This window comes from Bos taurus, chromosome 5, assembly GCF_002263795.3.
Source record: "Bos taurus isolate L1 Dominette 01449 registration number 42190680 breed Hereford chromosome 5, ARS-UCD2.0, whole genome shotgun sequence".
Lineage (NCBI taxonomy): Eukaryota > Metazoa > Chordata > Mammalia > Artiodactyla > Bovidae > Bos > Bos taurus.
In genome coordinates, this window is record NC_037332.1 from 70,931,540 (window position 1) to 70,951,389 (window position 19,850).

At 40.6% G+C, this 19,850-nt stretch overlaps 1 protein-coding gene across 1 annotated transcript; it reads left to right on the forward strand.

Annotated features, from left to right (window-relative positions):
• Window positions 1–192: 192 nt before the first annotated feature.
• On the forward strand, window positions 193–19,406 carry PWP1 (PWP1 homolog, endonuclein). Its single transcript, NM_001046166.1, has 15 exons — window positions 193–393; window positions 2,528–2,586; window positions 2,724–2,908; window positions 4,446–4,531; window positions 4,629–4,725; window positions 6,295–6,405; window positions 7,222–7,352; window positions 7,993–8,054; window positions 11,684–11,780; window positions 12,453–12,514; window positions 14,004–14,115; window positions 16,079–16,169; window positions 16,267–16,388; window positions 18,141–18,246; window positions 19,055–19,406. The coding sequence occupies exons 1-15, from the start codon at window positions 322–324 to the stop codon at window positions 19,162–19,164; spliced, it is 1,503 nt and encodes a 500-aa protein (NP_001039631.1). The 5' UTR covers window positions 193–321; the 3' UTR covers window positions 19,165–19,406.
• Window positions 19,407–19,850: the final 444 nt, after the last annotated feature.

Here is a 19,850-nt window from a genome sequence, read left to right on the forward strand (position 1 = left end):
TACTCCCACGAAGCCCGCAGACATCGTCACGGATGTCTTGTAAAACCCATTCACACCACCGTACACAGCAGTCTAGCCCTCGTGGACTCCTAACCCCGCTGCCTCGGATACCAAATCTTTCCCCACCCCTTTCCCGTTCGCCGCTTTCGAATGACGTCAGAAGCGGGCGCCGACCCCTAAGGACCAGGTGGCCGGCGCCTGCGCTCTTCCCCAAGCTGCGGCCGGGAGGCCTTCACGGAGCTTGCTGGCCGAAGGGCGGAGGGGGTTTCCAGACCCGCCGGGGCCAAGTCTGTAGCGTGAGGCGTCGCTGCGCCGAGGACCATGAACCGCAGCCGCCAGGTGACGTGCGTGGCTTGGGTCCGCTGCGGCGTGGCCAAAGAGACGCCAGACAAGGTGAGGCCCGGTCGCTCCGTGGTATAGGGGGAGCAGCCTCTCTGCAGCATCCTGGGTCAGCGCCTCCTGGGAACCTGGACCCGGAACGCGCGGCCCTGGCGCCGCTGGTGGGAATGACGTGGGGTGGGGCCGGCTGTGGCCTGTTTGTCGTGGCTAGGGCTGTGGTTACGAGGGTCTGGGACTCCTGGCCCTTTGGGCCCCGCCTCCTCGCCGTCCCTTCCCACCCGAGCCCGACCCACCCCACACCCCGCGATTCGCACGCATGTGGACCTCGTGGAAGGAGGAGGGATGGTGCTTGCTGAGAACTTCCATCGAGACCTCTTGACGACGCCACATAGTCTCCCACCACCCTAGTGCGTTTTCAGGCAAACCGGGAAAAGGGGGCGAAACTCCACTTTCCCCTCCTCCCCTCGGCGGGGAGGAATGAACTGGATGAAAACCGTGGTGTAGAAAAACTGGTGTGGAGACTACGGTGTCGTGAGCTCGAGAATTGAATTAGGAGTTCTCGCAGTAGTGCAAATGAAATGTTGATGAGGCCGCGGGCGGTGGGGTAGAGGTAAACGGTGACACTTTATGAAGGGGAAAAGCCTACAAGAGAGACTGAGTCTGTAGCCGAGGAGATTACCTACGTTATTCAACAGATATTTAACGAAGTGCTTTCTCGTTCCCAGTATTGTTCAGGGTCCTGGGATAGGCATGAACAAAACAGGATAAGTCCCTCCCTGCCTTTATGGAGTTGACATGTGCATATATAATACTTTGTCAGTGGGAATAAATGTTAAGGAAAAAAACGGGCGGGGTAGTGTTTGTTTCAGGTTATTGAGCCAGTTCCACCAGGACATAGACTGTTTTATTCTCCAGTTTCCCCAGCATTTGGCACACGGTAGGCATTCAGTGTGGCGCTAATGGTAAAGAACCCACCTGCCAATGCAGGAGACGTAAGAGAGGCGGGTTCTATCCCTGGGTGGGAAGATCCCCCTGGAGGGCATGGCAACCCACTCCAGTATTCTTGCCTAGAGAATCCCATGAACATAGGAGTCTGGCAGAGGACAGTCCATCCGATTGCAAAGAGTCGGACACGACTGAGCATGCATATAGAATGGGGACAGGAAATAATATATTAAAAATTATTGAAGGAACCAAGAGTTGTTAAAAGGGGACCAGAGACTTCAAATACTTGAGGACACTGATTTCCAAATATGTCCACACATTGAAACCACCTGGGGAGCTTCAAAAACTACCAGCTCCCAGGTATTGTGATTTATTTAGTTTGGAGTATAGTCTGAGATTAAAGAGTCCTTCAGGTGATTCTAATGTGAGACAGATTTGGGAACCATTGCATAAGAGTTTGTAGGAAGAAGAAATTGGATTTGTTCTACAAAGTCCCAGAAAAAGAAATTAGAAAAATAAGTATCTCCTAATTAAAATTTTAAGACCCTTTAGTTTCTGGATAGAAATCCTATCCAATAGGATTTCTATATTATTAAAGGCATTTTGGTACAAACTGGGTGATTGATTGGTTCATCATCTATCAAGAATGGTGGAACACAGTAACCAGGAGCTTACAGTTTGGCACTAAAGAGGATGACCAGTTTTGAACCGGATGTCCAAGTGGAGAGTCTTATAGACAGTCAGAAAAATGAAACTGCAGTGTACAGGGATAGAGCAAGGAAAGTTTGGAGTAATCCATTCAGAGAGAATGAGCTTTGCAAGGTGTTGACAGCACAGTGAGTGAATACTTGGCAGTGATACCAGGGAACAGAGTGGGGGATGAAGGCAAAAGTGGTTTGTTTAGGAATATCCACAGGGAACATGGGGAGAAATGGCCAACGAGCGGAGGTAATCAGAAGAAAATGAGATGAGCTGTCCTAGAAGGCAGTTTATACAAGTCCATCTTTTTTAAAAAAAAGTCTGGAGAGAACATGATTTTTTAACAGTTCTGGGTGAGGAGGGATCTTAATTTATAAGGACATGTCAGAAGTCCATTTATATTAAATTTAGAGACTTTGGATTGATATTTGACTTTGGATGTCTCTTAAAACCATATTTTAGATTAATTTGCAATCTTTTTAATTCAGAGACTTAAAAATGGTTTCCTTAAATATATCATAATGAAATGTTTGCTCTCTTATAGGTAGAACTTAGTAAAGAAGAAGTGAAACGTCTCATTGCTGAAGCAAAGGAAAAATTACAGTAAGTTTGGGGATGTTGATTCCTGTAGTCAAGTCTAGATGAACTGTAAATGCTAAACAGTGATAACAGGGTGGTCTTATTATTGAACAGTGTCTTTTGGCTGATCTTTTTACTTTTTCTTTTTTTCTCTGGCATAGAGAAGAAGGTGGCAGTGATGAACAGGAAACGGGCAATCCTTCAGAGGATGGCATGCAGAGTGCACGTACCCAGGCCCGACCACGGGAGCCCCTGGAGGATGGCGACCCAGAAGATGACAGGACGCTGGATGATGACGAGCTGGCTGAGTACGACTTGGATAAATATGATGAGGAAGGCGACCCAGGTTAGAATTTAGTCACTTACACTGGTTTTTATTCCAAGCTCAGTGCATTAGATCATGTTACTAGGGTTCCAAAGCTTTACTCTGAAATCCCGTTGTCCTTTATGTCAGTCAGATAATCTGGGTCAAGGCTCAAGGCAGACAGCATGTTTCCTAAACTGGTTTAAAAAAATCAGTTCAACCCACTTATCTAAGATCTAAAATACAAAGCAAAAAAATAGTATTGTATATTTTATTGCAAGTAGTGGTTAATCTGTAATTCATTTTTCTTTATCTGCAATTATGAGAGAGAAATTATTACCTCCATTTTACAGAAAAAATACTGGCTTACGGAGATGAAATAACTTTACCAGTGTCACACAGCTGGTGAATAATGGAGCTGAGGTTTGAATATCCTCTGACTCTAAAACCTTCATGCTTTTCAGTGTACTTCCTCAGATGCAGAGGATACTTTTTTTCCATTGGACTCTGGGTTGTAGGCCCCGCTCTGGGTTGCTTCCATCCTGTTAGGACAGAGTACCATTGAAATACGGAGAAGGAAGAGCTAATCAGCCCAGAGAAAAGCCATTCAGACACTGCTTCCTCATACACTCCATTCCCTGCTGACTCTGTCTGCCTTGTCCCATAGAAATTCCCGTCTGTTACCTGTCAGATGTTTAAGACCTAGGAGCCCTGCCTCCTTAAAGTAGCTTCTCCTGGAAATTGAGAGTATCTTCCTTCTCCTGAGTTTTCTGTTACTCGGGGTCTACTCTGTCACCTTTGTAGACATGCCATGAAAGAATGTCACTTTGAGGTAAACTTGGTGTAAAGGGTAGTATCTCCTCTTTCAGATTCACTGGGCAAGTTAGCCTGTCAGCAATTACGAGATATCTTGCAATAAAGAAGCCCACTTAACTGTATGAGGCTCATCAGTTTACAGTTTTCTTTGACCAGGCAACACTTAATGTGTTGATACCAGTGTTTTAGGGACCTGTTTCTTTCCAGGTCTACAAGGCCACCTCTCTGTAGCAGTTTTGAATGATTACAAGGAGCAAGCTAGAGGATCTGAGCAGAGTTCTGATATTTTCTAAAAGGGAGTTTCTTGGTTTGAGTTGATTCTTGTATTGGAAGAGTGTATATTTCAAGACTATTAGATGTGCATTCCAGGGCCAAAAGTAAATGGCTTTTAAATTCCTATTTATTATCTACTATTTCCTTTCCCAATTATAAATGATTCAGTTATGAAATAGACAGTAGGGTCTAAGTTTAAAGATGGGATGTGTGTGTGTATTTGACTCACTCAGTTGTGTCCAGCTCTTTGAGACCCCATGGACTGTAGCCTGCTTGGCTCCTCTGTGCATGGAATTCTTCAGCGAAGAATACTGGAGTGGGAAGCCATTTCTGTCTCCAGGGGATCTTCCTGACCCAGGGATCAAACCCAGGTCTCCAGCATTGCAGGCAGATTCTTTACTGTCTGAGCCACCAGGGAAGCCCATGTCTTAGGAAGAATGCTTTAGTCAAAAGGACTGGCTTATTCATTTCATTGTATGAATTCTTATAGATGCTGAAACTCTTGGTGAATCTCTCTTGGGTCTTACAGTCTATGGGAGTAATGATCAAGATCCTTACGTCACTCTGAAAGATACGGTAAATACCTATGTGGTTTTTCTAATTATCCTCAAGTGTTTGAAAAACCTTCCCAAATAGCTGAGTCTAATCAATGACTTTTCCTGTCTCCACTTAGGAGCAATATGAACGTGAAGATTTCTTGATTAAGCCCAGTGACAATCTCATAGTTTGTGGCAGAGCTGAACAGGACCAATGCAATTTAGAGGTTCATGGTAAGTGGAATACATCTCTTACTAAAAAGTTCTGTACTTAAGTGATATTAAAATAAACACCATAGTAACTACTATGGATTTCTAGGCACCACGTCCTGTTGTATCTCATTTTAGTTGATTCTATTCATCTGTCTTAAAATTTTGAAGCTTAAAGAGATTATTAGGTTAATACCTTTTTTTAATAGGAAACACAGTTACATAGTATGAAAATTAAATCCCTTGAGCTTAATGTTCATTGGCACCTTCTAGATTACTCATACTCTATTTATTAACTTGGATTTTTTTTACAGCCTTTAAGTTTGCCTGTAGGAAGCCTATCAATTAGGCCATTTTTATCCCATGGCCCATTGTGATCTATTTATACAATCAAAAAGGCTTTAAATAGCAATTATTTCAATGTGAAGTTATTCTTCTAATTATCTTTGAACTTTTTACATATTTTAAACGTAAACCATATTGGTGGAATTTTTTAAAGACCAATTCCAGTTTCAAAAAATTGGAGCTATTACAGTTAGTCATCACTGATTTTTATACATTCTCATTTGAAAGTTTACACTAGTCATTCCTTTGAATCTTGTGAGTTATCACACAGGAGCTGAGAAGTTGAAGTAAAGTAATTGTATTCCTGTTTCATTCTAAGTTAGGTCATTAATGATATGTTTTATTTGGATTTGGTGTGAATCTCCAAGTTACGTGGTATATCTCTGTTCAGGAATAATTTCAAAATTACTCTAAATCTGAATAATAAAAAGGCATGGTCAAAAGAAGATTATGTTAAGGCTTCATCGTCATCTTTCTTTAAAATGTAAGCTGAGTACATTGACCATGGTTGAGGTTCTTGCAGGACCACAAGCTGTTGCTTTTGAACATGCATTCTCATCATAAAGTGATGCGCCAGAACATTACATGGAATCAGCTAGTCCCAAGATCTACCCCAGATACCATGGTCTGAAGAATTTTTTAAAAATCCTTAGCTCATCTTAAATTGCTTCTTTCTAGTAAAAAGCATATTAGGGGAGAATTTCTGGTTACTTAGGCTCTCTGTTTATCAGTGTTTCATTATATAATTTTTAAGATTTCTTACTGATTTTAATAATAAATATTAAAGAAGCAATTTTTGATAAGCATTTAAATTTCTAAAACTATGAGTTATTTCTCTCCAGTACTGATTTGTTCTGACTTATGACCAAATAGATCTTTAAAAGATAAAATAGTGATGAAGCACTTCTAATGGAGACGTTATGAACGTTTTCTGTCGTTGGTGATCCAAAAGGTCAGACCGTTTTAGCCAGGGAACATGCAGATGGAGCATTCAGCCTGATGAAAATTCTCTGTCAGTGTTTCTGTTCCCCTTTGGGGCTCACCAGGTACTAGGAATATATTAGACATGAAAAACTTTTGCCTAGCAGTATATACTTTGGATTTCTTTAGTGTCATCATTTTAAGTGTATTAAATGTATGACTTTAAGCAAGTGACTGCCATAGGTTTAAAAGGGAGTCTCTCTTCTTTTGAGTGGGATATGATTTCTTACTCTGATGTAATAAAATCTCTCTTCCCAATCTTTTCAGTTTATAATCAAGAAGAAGATTCTTTTTATGTCCACCATGATATCCTGTTGTCTGCATACCCTTTGAGTGTGGAATGGCTAAATTTTGATCCTAGCCCTGATGACTCAACTGGTAATTAGAAAACTTAAAAGATTGCTCAGTGGTTCTACTCCTGTGTGTTTTTCCTAGCTACACATGTCATCTGTTTTGTATGAGTGTTTCCAGAATGGTTGATGTTTCATGAAGTTACATAGTTTTCAGACCACAGCCACTTAATTGCTTGGGGTCTGTATGTCTCCAGACTTTCAACGGGCTAAAGAGGTAGCTGCTCACTAGGCAGAAGGACAGGGCCTGATGAGGGCTCAGAACTGTGAGGGCGTCTCCTGAAAACCCAGCATAAGCTGGCATGCTGTGTCCAGTGTCATCAGGTAGAGTTTAGTGCACGGCCCTTTTCAGAAAACATCAAGTAGAACCAGAATGAAGAGAGAATTGGAATCTTCACTTAGTCCCTTTGGCACACTGTTCATTGCCCCATCACACGTAATAATTAGGGTAAAAATTGTTAATACACCTCACGTCTTGTTTGCAAAGCTTGTTCACATTCACGATCTAGGCAAATCCTCATCCTCACCACAGCCATGAAGGTAGGAAGGGTCTGTCATTTTATCAGTGAAGACCCTGGACCAGGAGATGGAGCCCTTGTTACTCACACTGTGATCTGAGGACCAGCAGCACAGCATTGCAGCCATCTGGGAGCCGGTTACAAATGCAGCTTTAAGGCCCCACTCAAGACCTCTTGAAACAATCTGCATTTTAACAACATCCAGGTGATGTACACGCACATGAAAGTTTGAGAGAACTTGCTCTAAGCCGTGGCTCAGTCTGCAGTATAATGTATTTCATTAGAAGTTATTTTTTAAATCACAAATGTATCATTTCCTCCTGTAGGAAATTACATTGCTGTGGGAAACATGACCCCTGTTATTGAAGTGTGGGACCTGGATATAGTGGACTCTCTAGAGCCAGTCTTCACACTTGGAAGTAAGCTGTCAAAAAAGAAGAAAAAGAAAGGAAAGAAGGTAAACAAGCTAATAGATATTTAAACTCTAATGATAACTAGAAATAGGTTGGGGGGAGGTGGGAACAGGGGCTGAGAACGTACAGTGTTTCAACCAGAGGGTTTTGGTGGAATAAGATAAGGTAGTTACAAAGTTACTGTAGTTTCTAGTTTCAAAAAGCCCATCCAAGGAAAAACTGATTTCTGATTACATAAAACCTACACTGGCACATTATTCATCTTTGCACAAGACAAGTTACTCTTAGATTATGAGCCTCCTTTATGTATAGTAGCTATTCACACTAATGTGCTGTTTTTGAACTTTTAAAATGTTTCTCTTTAGCCTTGAGTATGTTGAATTCTAAATATCCTTGTATTCCTATAGCTTTTAAAATTGTTACATTTTTGGTGAGGGAGAGATGGGTTGGGGGTTGATTTATAGAATTATAACAGGTTAAGAACTACTGTAGTTTCTTCCCTGTAAAGAACATTTATCGTATCTCTGAAGTAAGAGGGAGACAAGGTGTTTCTTTCCCTAGATCTTGGAGCAAGTTTACTTAAGATCAGAATAATCTTAACGTTTTAAAGAATCTTTCAAATTAATAAACCAATTTTATTGGGGGTATGCTTTAATACCAAAAGTAATTAAACGATTATTACAGAATTCCTCAGCAGATGGGCATACAGATGCTGTCCTTGACCTTTCTTGGAATAAGCTGGTCAGGTAAGAAGAGATACTCTTTGAAGGCTTGCTAAAGACTAACCACTGTGCTTTTTACCTCCCGCCTCCATTTACTCTCTCTGCACTGTGTTTCGCGTCCTTGTGTCCTTGCTTGCTTCTCTCTCCCTGCAGTACACATTGCTGGAGGCAGGAACGCCGCTGTCTGTATCCTTGCAACCCCCACCCCGCCTGCCGTCTCCTCACTTAGCAGATGCTCACTACATGTTTGGGGACCAAGGCCCTTCTTCCAGCACCGCTGGGAAAAGCAGCACGTGCTGCGGTCGCAGTGCCAGTGGTGCAGAGTCGTTACTGCACGGAAGACGTGTTCTCACTTCATTTAGTTTTGACAACATCTTGTCCACATGTTCTTTTTTTGTAAAATATCATTTTAACCATGTTTAGGTGTATAGTTTTTTGGACACAGTTTTTCTGGACATCTCACACATTGTTGTGCAGCCATTACCACCATTCAACTCCAGAAGTTTTTCCGCTTCCAAAACTGAAACTATATGTCCAATAAACAGCAACTCCCCATTTCCTGCCCACCCACGTCTTAGTACCCAGCATTCTAGTTTCTATCTCTATGAGTTGACTCCTCCAGGTACCTCTTATAAGTGGAATCATAGTATTTGTCTTCTTGTGACTGGCTTATTTCACTTAGAAAAGGTTCATCCATGTTGTAGCATATAGCAGGATTTCCTTCCTTTTTAAGACCAAATGATACTCCATTGTACATATTTGCCATATTTTGTTTATCCATCTGTTATGGACACTACGAACAAAGCTAGTGGAGGTAATGGAATTCCAGTTGAGCTATTTCACATCCTGAAAGATGATGCTGTGAAAGTGCTGCACTCAATATGCCAGCAAATTTGGAAAACTCAGCAGTGGCCACAGGACTGGAAAGGGTCAGTTTTCATTCCAATCTCAAAGAAAGGCAGTGCCAAAGAATGCTCAAACTATCGCACAATTGCACTCACCTCACACACTAGTAAAATAATGCTCAAAATTCTCCAAGCCAGGATTCAGCAGTATGTGAACTGTCAACTTCCTGGTGTTCAAGCTGGTTTTAGAGAAAGCAGAGGAACCAGAGATCAAATTGCCAACATCCGCTAGATCATGGAAAAAGCAAGAGAGTTCCAGAAAAACGTCTATTTCTGCTTTATTGACTATGCCAAAGCTTTTGACTGTGTGGATCACAATCAACTGTGGAAAATTCTGAAAGAGATGGGAATACCAGACCACCTGACTTGCCTCTTGAGAAATTTGTATGCAGGTCAGGAAGCAACAGTTAGAACTGGACATGGAACAACAGACTGGTTCCAAATAGGAAAAGGAGTACGTCAAAGCTGTATACTGTCACCCTGCCTGTTTAACTTATATGCAGAGTACATCATGAGAAACGCTGGGCTGGAAGAAGCACAAGCTGGAATCAAGATTGCCGGGAGAAATATCAATAACCTCACATATGCAAATGACACCACCCTTATGGCAGAAAGTGAAGAGGAACTAAAAAGCCTCTTGATGAAAGTGAAAAAGGAGAGTAACAAAGAAACGAAGATTATGGCATCTGGCCCCATCACTTCATGGGAAATAGATGGAGAAACCGTGGAAATAGTGTCAGACTTTATTTTTTGGGGCTCCAAAATCACTGAAGATGGTGACTGCAGCCATGAAGTTAAAAGACACTTACTACTTGGAAGGAAAGTTATGACCAACCTAGATAGCATATTGAAAAGCAGAGATATTACTTTGCCAACAAAGGTCCATCTAGTCAAGGCTATGGTTTTTCTAGTGGTTGTGTATGGATGTGAGAGTTGGACTGTGAAGAAAGCTGAGCATTGAAGAATTGATGCTTTTAAACTGTGGTTTTGGAGAAGACTCTTGAGAGTCCCTTGGACTGCAAGGAGATCCAACCAGTCCATTCTGAAGGAGATCAGTCCTGGTTGTTCATTGGAAGGACTGATGCTGAAGCTCCAATACTTTGGCCACCTCATGTGAAGAGTTGACTCATTGGAAAAGACTCTGATGCTGGGAGGGATTGGGGGCAGGAGGAGAAGGGGACAACAGAGGATGAGATGGTTGGATGACATCACAGACTTGATGGAGGTGAGTTTGGGTGAACTCCGGGAGTTGGTGATGGACCTGGAGGCCTGGCGATGGGGTCGCAAAGAGTCAGACACGACTGAGTGACTGAACTAAACTGAATGGACACCTGGTCTGTTTCCACTTCTTGGCTCTTGTGAATAATGCTGGTGTTATTCACATACATATAATAACATGGGTTTACATGTATCTGTTGGAGTCCCTCCTTTGAGTTCTTTTCAATATACAGCTAAAATTGCTGGAGCTGATGGTATTTCTAAATTTAACTTCTTGAAAAACCACCATACTGTTTTCTACAGCAGTTGCACCGTTTACCTTCTAACCAGCAGTGCACAAGGGCTCCAGTTTCTCCACATCCTTTTGAACACTTGATACTTGCTGTTTTCGTTATTGTTGTCTTCGTAGTAGCCATCCTAACTGGTGTGAAGTGGTACCTCATTGTAGCTTTGGGTTGCATTTCCCTGGTGACTAGTGATGTCAGTCACCTTTTCAAGTACTTGTTGGCCATTGTATACCTTCTTTGGGGAAATGTCTATCCAAATCCTTCTGTCCATTTTTTTAGTTGTTTGGTTTTTTGCTGTCATAAATGAATGAAATGTGGTTTCCTTGGTGGCTCAGATGGTAAGGAAGCCACCTGCAATGCAGGGGACCCAGGTTAGATCACTAAGTTGGGAAGATCCGCTTTGCTGTTAAGTTGTAGGAGTTCTTTATATATTCTGAAAATTAATCTCTTATGAGATTTGTGATTTGGCAGTATGTTCCCCCATTCAGTGGATTGACTTTAACTCTGCTAAGTGTCCTTCAAAGCACAGAAGTTTTTCGCTTTGAGTGGTGCGGTTCATTTTCACTTTTGTTGCTTATGCTTTTAGTGTAACAGCAAAGGAATCATTGGCAAATCCACTGTCACGAAGATTTTCCCCTTAAAGTTTGATAGTTTTAGCTCTTAGGTTTAAGTCTTTGATATATTTTGAGTTAATTTTTGTATACTCTGTAAGGTAAGAGTTCAACTTAATTCTTTTGCATGTCATCCATGTATTTTTTTATACTTATTATCTCAAAAGGGCCATTTTCCTAATAATACAGTTGGTTTGAGGGGCTATTGAGGCAAGGAAGGTAAGCATTGAGTACAACTTACTTAGAGGGGAAGAACAAACTTGAATACCCAAGACAGCTTTTTAAAAGCATTTCTGTTACACTGGACACGTCATAATTTGAGCATTCTTAGGAAGGTCCCAGAGTGCTAGCTTACTGAAGGATGTCCTGTCTTCTCATTTGTCTTTGGACCTCTACAGAGTTACAATTGTTTGGGCAAATGGACTTGAGAATGTTGTTTAGGTTAGTATTTCCCAAACTTAGCTGCAAATCGGAACTTCTGGGTAACCTCTCAGAATATTGAAAATCTTGCATTTCTTTTGTTAAATTTACTCCTAGGTATTTTATTTTTTGGTAGGGTTATAAGCAGAATTCTTACATGTAATGCTCTTGATTTTTAAAAGATTACCCGATTTGTTTCCTCCCTTTCTCAGAAATGTGCTGGCCAGTGCATCAGCTGATAACACTGTTATTCTGTGGGATATGTCCTTGGGGAAGCCAGCAGCTAGCCTTGCCGTTCACACAGACAAGGTATGGTGATTTCGTGGATAAAGGGCATTCTAAAAAAGCTGGGACGTGTATGAAGTACAACAAATAATCCCAAACACTTATATATGACTTTTTGTGAATTACACAGTGCTTTGACGTGCTAGCCCACTGGATCTTCACAGGGCCTTTTGCGATAGTTATAATTATGATCCTCTTGAGCTTTGCAGAAATAGGTGCAGAAAGGTAAAGTGACTAGGAACATCAGTGCTTTACAGCATTTTTACAGAGGCTCCTAGAAAGGGATGACTGGTTTCAGTCACTTAATGGAGTTAAAGAATTTTAACAGATGATACTGCAGAACCCAGGAATCTAATGTGCTAATGCACGTTGTGAAACTTTCAGAACGTGTAGCGTTGCCCAGTTAAGTTTGACTACTCCCCTATTTCTTCTGATTATACTTTAACATCTGAGGGACATATGTATTCTGCCTAGCACAATTTGGGGAATGCTGCATTGGGTCTTTTAAGTATCAGCTTTTATTTAGAAGTATGTTTTGTCCTTTTAATTATGTAATACATTTATGCTTCTTCATATAATACATTTCAAAGGAAAGAATTTGTAGGAACACTGCTAAGTTGATTCCCATCACGTATTAGGCAGTTTTACCAAAACCAAACAAACATTCATCTATTAATTTATATTTCTTCCTCTTAGGTCCAGACTCTCCAGTTTCACCCATTTGAAGCCCAGACTCTGATTTCTGGATCATATGATAAGTAAGAAAGCATTTTAGGAATTAATTGTTGTCTTTTTTTTCTTTTCCTCTTGAACTAATTCAGAAAGTATCACTGAGTGTTCAGATAGAATTTATTACTATGGCTTTTATGTGTTTAAATCTTTAGTAGTACTTATATGTCCTTTCAGCTTGATCCTCTCGGTCTGCAAGGGAATATGGTTCTGTTGTAATTCCCAACTACTCCTTCAATTTTTAGAGGGTGTGTGAGTTAGACATTGCTCTGAAGCAAGCCATCTCAAAATTCAGTGTCTTAAGCGATGAATATTTGCTTCTTGACCTCTGCAAGGTTGAACTAATCGAGGCTAGATTCAACTGATAGCTCTACTAATCTTGACTTGTTTAGGCCCAGAGACTCTCCTGTTTTACATCCTTTTAAAACTAGCAGGCTAGTCCACGTACGTTGCCACAGCAAGGTCAGGAGTACAAGCAGAGACACCAAGGCCTCTTAGACATGGGCTCAGACCTACTACATATCTGTCTTACTGTAGGCCGAAACAGACATCACACGGAGTAGAAGATGAACTCTGCCTTTAGGGGAGGAACTCCTAGATCACTGACAGAGGGCATGGATGTGGGGAGAGATGAAGACCTGGACCACTGCAGTCATCACAGGGGGTTTCCAAATCATGTGTGTGCTCTTTACAGATTGGAGATGGGAGAGGTAGCTAGTAAACACAGAAACTAAGATGCGGTCTTTTATTTTGTATCCCTGTCCTTTTGTAGTTGGGATTCATGCAAAACTACACAAGACTATTCATCTTGTTCCCCCAACACAGTAACCTGCTTGTAGAGAGTAAATGTGATTGAGACATGTTACCTGGCTTTCCTGATAGCTCAGTTGGTGAATCCACCTGCAATGCAGGAGACCCTGGTTTGATTCCTGGGTTGGGAAGATCCACTGGAGAAGGGATAGGCTACCCACTCCAGTTTTCTTGGGCTTCCCTTGTGGCTCAGCTGGTAAAGAATCTGCCTATAATGCGGGAGCCTGGGGTTCGACCCCTGAGTTGGGAAGATCCCATGGAGAAGGGAAAGGCTACCTAGTTCAGTATTCTGGCCTAGAGAATTCCATGGACTGTATAGTCCATGGGGTCGCAAAGAGTTGGACACGACTGAGCAACTTTCACTTCACTTCATTCATCTGTTCCCCCAACACGGTAGCCTGCTTATAAAAAGTAAATGTGGCTAAGACTGGCTCTGAGCAGTATTCAGGAACGACAAATTAGAAATTGTCCTGTTCTTTGGGAAATAGGGATGATTCATCTTGAAAGTAGAGGATTCAATCTGGGGGATGTCAAAGCCACTGTGACATCCGGAGCCACCAGTGTCTTCAAGTGACAGGACCAGAGTTCACCAATTAGTAAAAATCAGTTCATCTGTTCTTTTAGAACCTTAAAATAGGCTGTAAATAATTGGGTCTTGATTTCATGGTGGTGTTTATTGAACTCCTAACTTTGCCTGAACACGCCCAGGTCCGTGGCTCTGTATGACTGCCGGAGTCCGGAGGAGAGCCATCGAATGTGGCGTTTCAGTGGGCAGATTGAGAGAGTGACTTGGAATCACTTTTCACCTTGTCATTTTTTGGTAAGAATACGCATATTACTGTTTAATAGATTATTAATCACTTATTTTCTTTACTTCCATTATAGAAAAGCTTTTTCTATATCAGCAGTGTGAAGTATTTGCATTTGGGGTTTATTTATTTATTTTTTTTTAAGATCCCTTTAACAAGAGAACAGTGAATTTACCACAAAAAAAAAATGGTAAACATGTAAATAATTTTGCTAATTTCCAACTATTCCAAAGCATGCCACATTTTTTGGTTGTAATAATTAGTTGATCATTGTAAAATTATTTTGTAATACTGAGCATGACAAATACTAAGCAGGCACACATATTTTCTAGGTTATTTGCTAACATGGTTATCAGTACTAAAATCACAAAAATTCATTTTGTTTCCAGTGATTAAATCAGTTGAAGAAAATGTTCCTTTATTTAAATATTACTACTTAAATGGAGCTCCAGTGATGCTAATGCTAGCATGTTTAATTAATATAGCACTTAATATACCTTCTCTGGTGGTCCAGACAGTAGAGAATTTGCCTGCAGTGTAGGAAACCCAGGTTCGATTCCTGAGTTGGGAAGATCCCGTGGAGAAGGAAATGGCAACCCACTCCAGTATTCTTGCCTGGAGAATTCCATGGACAGAGAAGCCTGGTGGGCTATAGTCCATAGGGTCACAAAGAGTCAGAAACGACTGAGTGACTTAACACTTACTTACTAATGTACCACTGTCTCCCATATGGGAAGAAAGTTTATGATCATTTTATGAATACCCATAATATCTGCAGGAGAACAGTTTTCCATGTTGCATCCAAAGATGCCACTGATATTTAAGTTCATGGAAAAATAAAATCCCAGCTTTTATCCAGAAGAGAAGGTATCATGTATTTCCTAATTTTCCTAAAGCAAATATCTAGTGCTTTGTAAAAGAGGGACAGAATTCTTTGGGGGGAAAAAAAAAAGCTTTCTTTGAATATGTGAAGTTTCAGTAAGGTTCCTGCAGTTGTGATTCTGGGGGCATATCATCTCAACCTTGTGCAGAGGCACATGCAGTTCCCAGCCTGAGCCACCTCAAGCCAGATTCCATCTTGCAGTTCTCTCAAGCGAAGTCCCAGTTACATTTGAATGCTGGCTTTCAGCAGGCAGGCGCGCACATTTCCTAGCTTATGTGCTGCCAAATGGTTATCGGTCCTTAAATCACAAATATTTAAGGAAATGGAAAGTAATCAAAATAAAATGGTATACTCCATTCCTCAAGTCTCAAAAGATGAAATGCCCCTCCTTTTCCTTTTTTGTGCCCATTATAGCCCCACCTATAAAACTGCATCACTTGTCCCTTTTTTGGCCACTCTTGCCTGACTCTTGCCCTTGGCCTGTATATAGGCTCAAGTCTGTCTCCCATCAGAGACCAGGTCTGTCTCTTACTCCCTTCAAAGTTTTCTCTTCTTTTCTTGAAAGTGGACTGTAATCTGCCTTTCAGTCCTTTTCTAATTAAACCTCTTTGCCAAAATACTGACAGCATTGTTACTTTCTTTAGAAGCCCTGCTTCCTTGGGTTGTTATTTTCTCCTCCCTCTTTGATTCTGACTTCTGTGAGCTCCTCCTCAGCCTTTACCCTAAGTGGTGTGCTCTCCAGGTCTCTGTCCTTAACACGGTGCTCTAAATTCTGCACTCACAGAGCAAATCCCTTCTCTTCTCATGGATGTAACTTCTGCCTCTGTGCCGCCATATTTCTGACCCCAGTCTGTATCAACTACCATTGCTCCATACTCATATCCAACTGCCTAATAGACATGTCAGCTAAACTAGTCCTTGTAAGAGCCAACTCAGCGTTCCACAAGTGAATTCTTTATGTCCATGTTAATTTTTAATAAGTGTCTCAGGTATGTCAGATCCATAGATGATTTTCACAAGGATTTATACTATTTACCCATTGCTAAATTTTATTGTCATGTAACATTGCTGTGCTCTTTTACTCTTTCCAGGCCAGTACAGATGATGGCTTTGTATATAATTTGGATGCACGTTCAGATAAGCCAATTTTTACACTTAACGCACACAATGATGAAATTTCTGGTGAGCAAGAATATGGTTTCTTTCATTTCTATTAACCTATGATGAAGTAAATTTATTTCAAAGTGAGAGTCCCTGAACAAGTCTTATCTTCCTCTAGGTCTTGATCTAAGCAGTCAAATCAAGGGCTGTCTTGTGACTGCATCAGCAGACAAGTATGTGAAGATCTGGGACATATTAGGAGACAGGCCAAGTCTGGTTCACTCTCGGGATATGAAAATGGTAAGAATACTTGTGGGCATCTTGGTTCTTTCTGTTTCTGATCTATTGTTTTTCTCTAGGAATCCCTGCACAAAAGAATATGGATTTGTTGGCAAGTTAATCTGGGGCTTAGTCAACTTCTGGAAGTTTTCTAATTTAGGGCAGTTTGGGGAGAAATCAATGACTGTCTGCTTCCTTTTCCAACTTTCATGATTAACAAATGCTTGTGGAAAACCAGGATGAGGAGGAGGTGGTCTTCTAGGACAGAAGTGAAATGGCTACAATTTTTTTTATCAACTTTACATTGGAGTATGGTTGATGAACAATGTTGTTGCGGGTGTCAGCAAAGTGATTCAGTTATACTTACACATGTATCTATTCTTTTTCAAGTTATTTTCCCATTAAGATTGTTACATAATATTAAGCTGACTTCCCTGTGCATTACAGTAGGTCCTTGTTGGTTATCCATTTAAATACAGCAGTGTGCACGTCACTTCCTAACTCCCACCCCCGCCCCCATTCCCTGCTGGTAACTGTATGCTCCAGTTTTTTAACCTTAAAATCAAGCCCATCTCTGAAAATCATGAACCTTTTGGGTACCACAGCTGTTGAGGTCAGTTTATCACCTACATCTTTGTATAACTATTTAAATAGTTCTTACTATACTGAAATTACTACATAGTAGTAAAAGTTTTAGAAATGATTAGAATTCAACAATTCATCAAATATTTATTGAACATATAGTGCATACCAGGCATCATAAAAATTCAACTGTAGACATAGAACACTATACAGCTGTTTAAAACTGTATACATGAATGTTTGTATTTTAAAATGTGGGTAGCTAGTTTTGTAAAGCATTTTTTTCAAGTATTTATCTTAATTGGAGGATAATTACTTTACAATATTGTGATGGTTTTTGCCATATATCAGTATGAATTGGCCATAGGTATACATGCCCCCCTGATCCTGAACGTCCCTCCCCACCCTACAGAGCAGTTTTTATAGTAGTATCCGATGCATATATTTTAAGTACTTAAGTGTTGAATGCTTATATGTAAATCTAGAAGACCCTATCCCAAAACATGAACAGCTGATTATCTCAGTTATTTTTATACTTCTTGTTTATATTTTCTATGATGCATGTAGGCTTCCCTCACAGCTCAGTTGGTAAAGAATCTGCTTGCAATGCAGGAGACCCTGGTTCGATTTCTGGATCAGGAAGATTCCCTGGAGAAGGGATAGGCTAGCCATTCCAGTCTTCTTGGGCTTCCCTTGTGGCTCAGCTGGTAAAAAATCTGCCTGCAATGCCGGAGACCTGGGTTCAGTCCCTGAGTTGGGAAGATCCCCTGGAGAAGGGAAAGGCTATGATGCATGTGTTATCTAGTAACAAAAAATTACTTTTTATTATCTAGTAATAAAAAATAAAACATTAAACTTTTAAATGATTGTACTATAGCATTATAACTTAAAAAGGAGAATTAGTTTCTGGGAGTATTAAGCAGATTAGATTTACTAGGAAATCCCTGTTAGATGATAATAGCGATGTGAGCCTGAGTGGTCAGAACTGCACCCATTCTCACAGAGATAATCCCGCCAACTTGACTGTGAAGTACCTTTACAGGCGCCCCGAAGGAGATTCTGGTGGGTTGGTTTTCAGTGACATTCAATGGTAGGGTCTTGTAGACAGCAGTAGGGAATCGACAGGAGTAGGAAATCAAGATTAGCACTTTCTGGGAAGACTGAAATCACTGACTTTGTATTCTCTTCTCAGGGAGTTCTCTTCTGTTCTTCCTGTTGCCCTGATTTGCCATTTATTTATGCTTTTGGAGGTCAGAAGGAAGGGCTTCGGGTCTGGGATATAAGCACAGTCTCTTCAGGTAAGAATCTTCATTTTCTGCTTTTTCTGGATAAGTTCTGTAGGAGCTAACATAGAATGTGTAGCTTGAATACATCAAGGAGATAGCAAAGGCAGATCCAGTGTTCATCGTCCAGTACAGTCAGCTTAGGAAACAGACAAGATCAAATTGTAATTTGGAAATGTTCATATTCACAAATAAGCTTGTCTTCATACTTTAATTTTAAAATATCTATGACAAAATTTGAATTTTAAAAGTGAAAGATTTTATTGGAAAGCTGGAAGGGTATATAGCATGATCTCCCCTCCCATATTCCCAAAATCCAGCTTTCCTGAAGGGGCCAGGTTCCCTTCTATTACTTTGATGTAATTTGGAATGCTGGAGCCCCACTCTGATTCCTGAATCTTCAATTCCCTGAAGAAAACAAGTCCCAAATCCAAAACAGTTCTATTGTGGTCATGATACAGAGAAAGATGAAGGCAGGAAATAATCAGAAATAAGTATAATAAGGAAAAGACAGAGTCACTGTCATGAGGGATTGGGCATTTGTTATCAAGGTGGATTCAATAAATCTAGCACAAGGTAAAAAAAGTAAAGTATAAAAAAAAATAGACCAGTATAAAACAGTTAATCTCATTCAGAACATTTTAGACTTTGAGTTGGTTACTTTCCTATTTATAAAGCGCTAAACATGTTTTTCAAAACAAAATCTCCCACCACAGGGCAGAGAACCTCATTGTTCATTTCTGCATTTTAGTCTCTTTTTTTATATTATAGGTTCTCAATTTTCTGATCTGGTAGTTGCTTAACCATTTATTTTATGTTTTAGTAAATGAAGCATTTGGAAGACGAGAGAGGCTTGTTCTCGGCAATGCAAGAACTTCGTCTATTAGTGGCCCCTTTGGGAACAGGAGCTCAGAAACACCAATGGAGTCTTAATGAAGATCATACAGTTTCCTGTTTTCTTTATCCTAACTCAGTTTTTAAAAGCTGGCCTAAAGATGCTCCCTGTGTAGCTGCAGCCATCAAAATGACGGAACCAAAACTGCCCGACATTCCTCCTTGCAGCTACGGTGGCAGCACAAACGGGGCTGGTCTTTGTGCTTAGCTTTCAAGCGTGTGGTATACAGGGCTCCACTTGCATTCTTGAAAGGAATAATAAAAAGGTTTTTAGAAATTCATTCCTTAAATGTGCCATCTGTCACAGGTAGTCTAGGATGTAAAATAAGTAATACTTCATGGAATTTTAAAAGGAGAAAATCCTGTAATCTTAAGAGATGGGTAAACCTAGGCCTTGGGAAGGTGGTGATCAGGCCAAGACTCCAGAGTAGACCATGAATAGAGGTAGGTCCATGGGGGACTACACTTTTCCTGACCAACTGTTCTCCAGTCAATGCTCAGGTTTAGAAGTCTTAGTGCTGCTCGTCTATAGGTGGCATGCCTTTTCTGTCCACAGCATGGTATTGTTACCAAACAAAAGAGATACAGTGATAAAGGGCTCAGTCCACAAGTGGATATAATATTTGTAAATAAAGCAAATGGTAAGAGACTCATTAGACCAAATGGACTCAGATAATACATAGAATATTCCATCCAAAAGCAATAGAATACACAGATCATAGGAT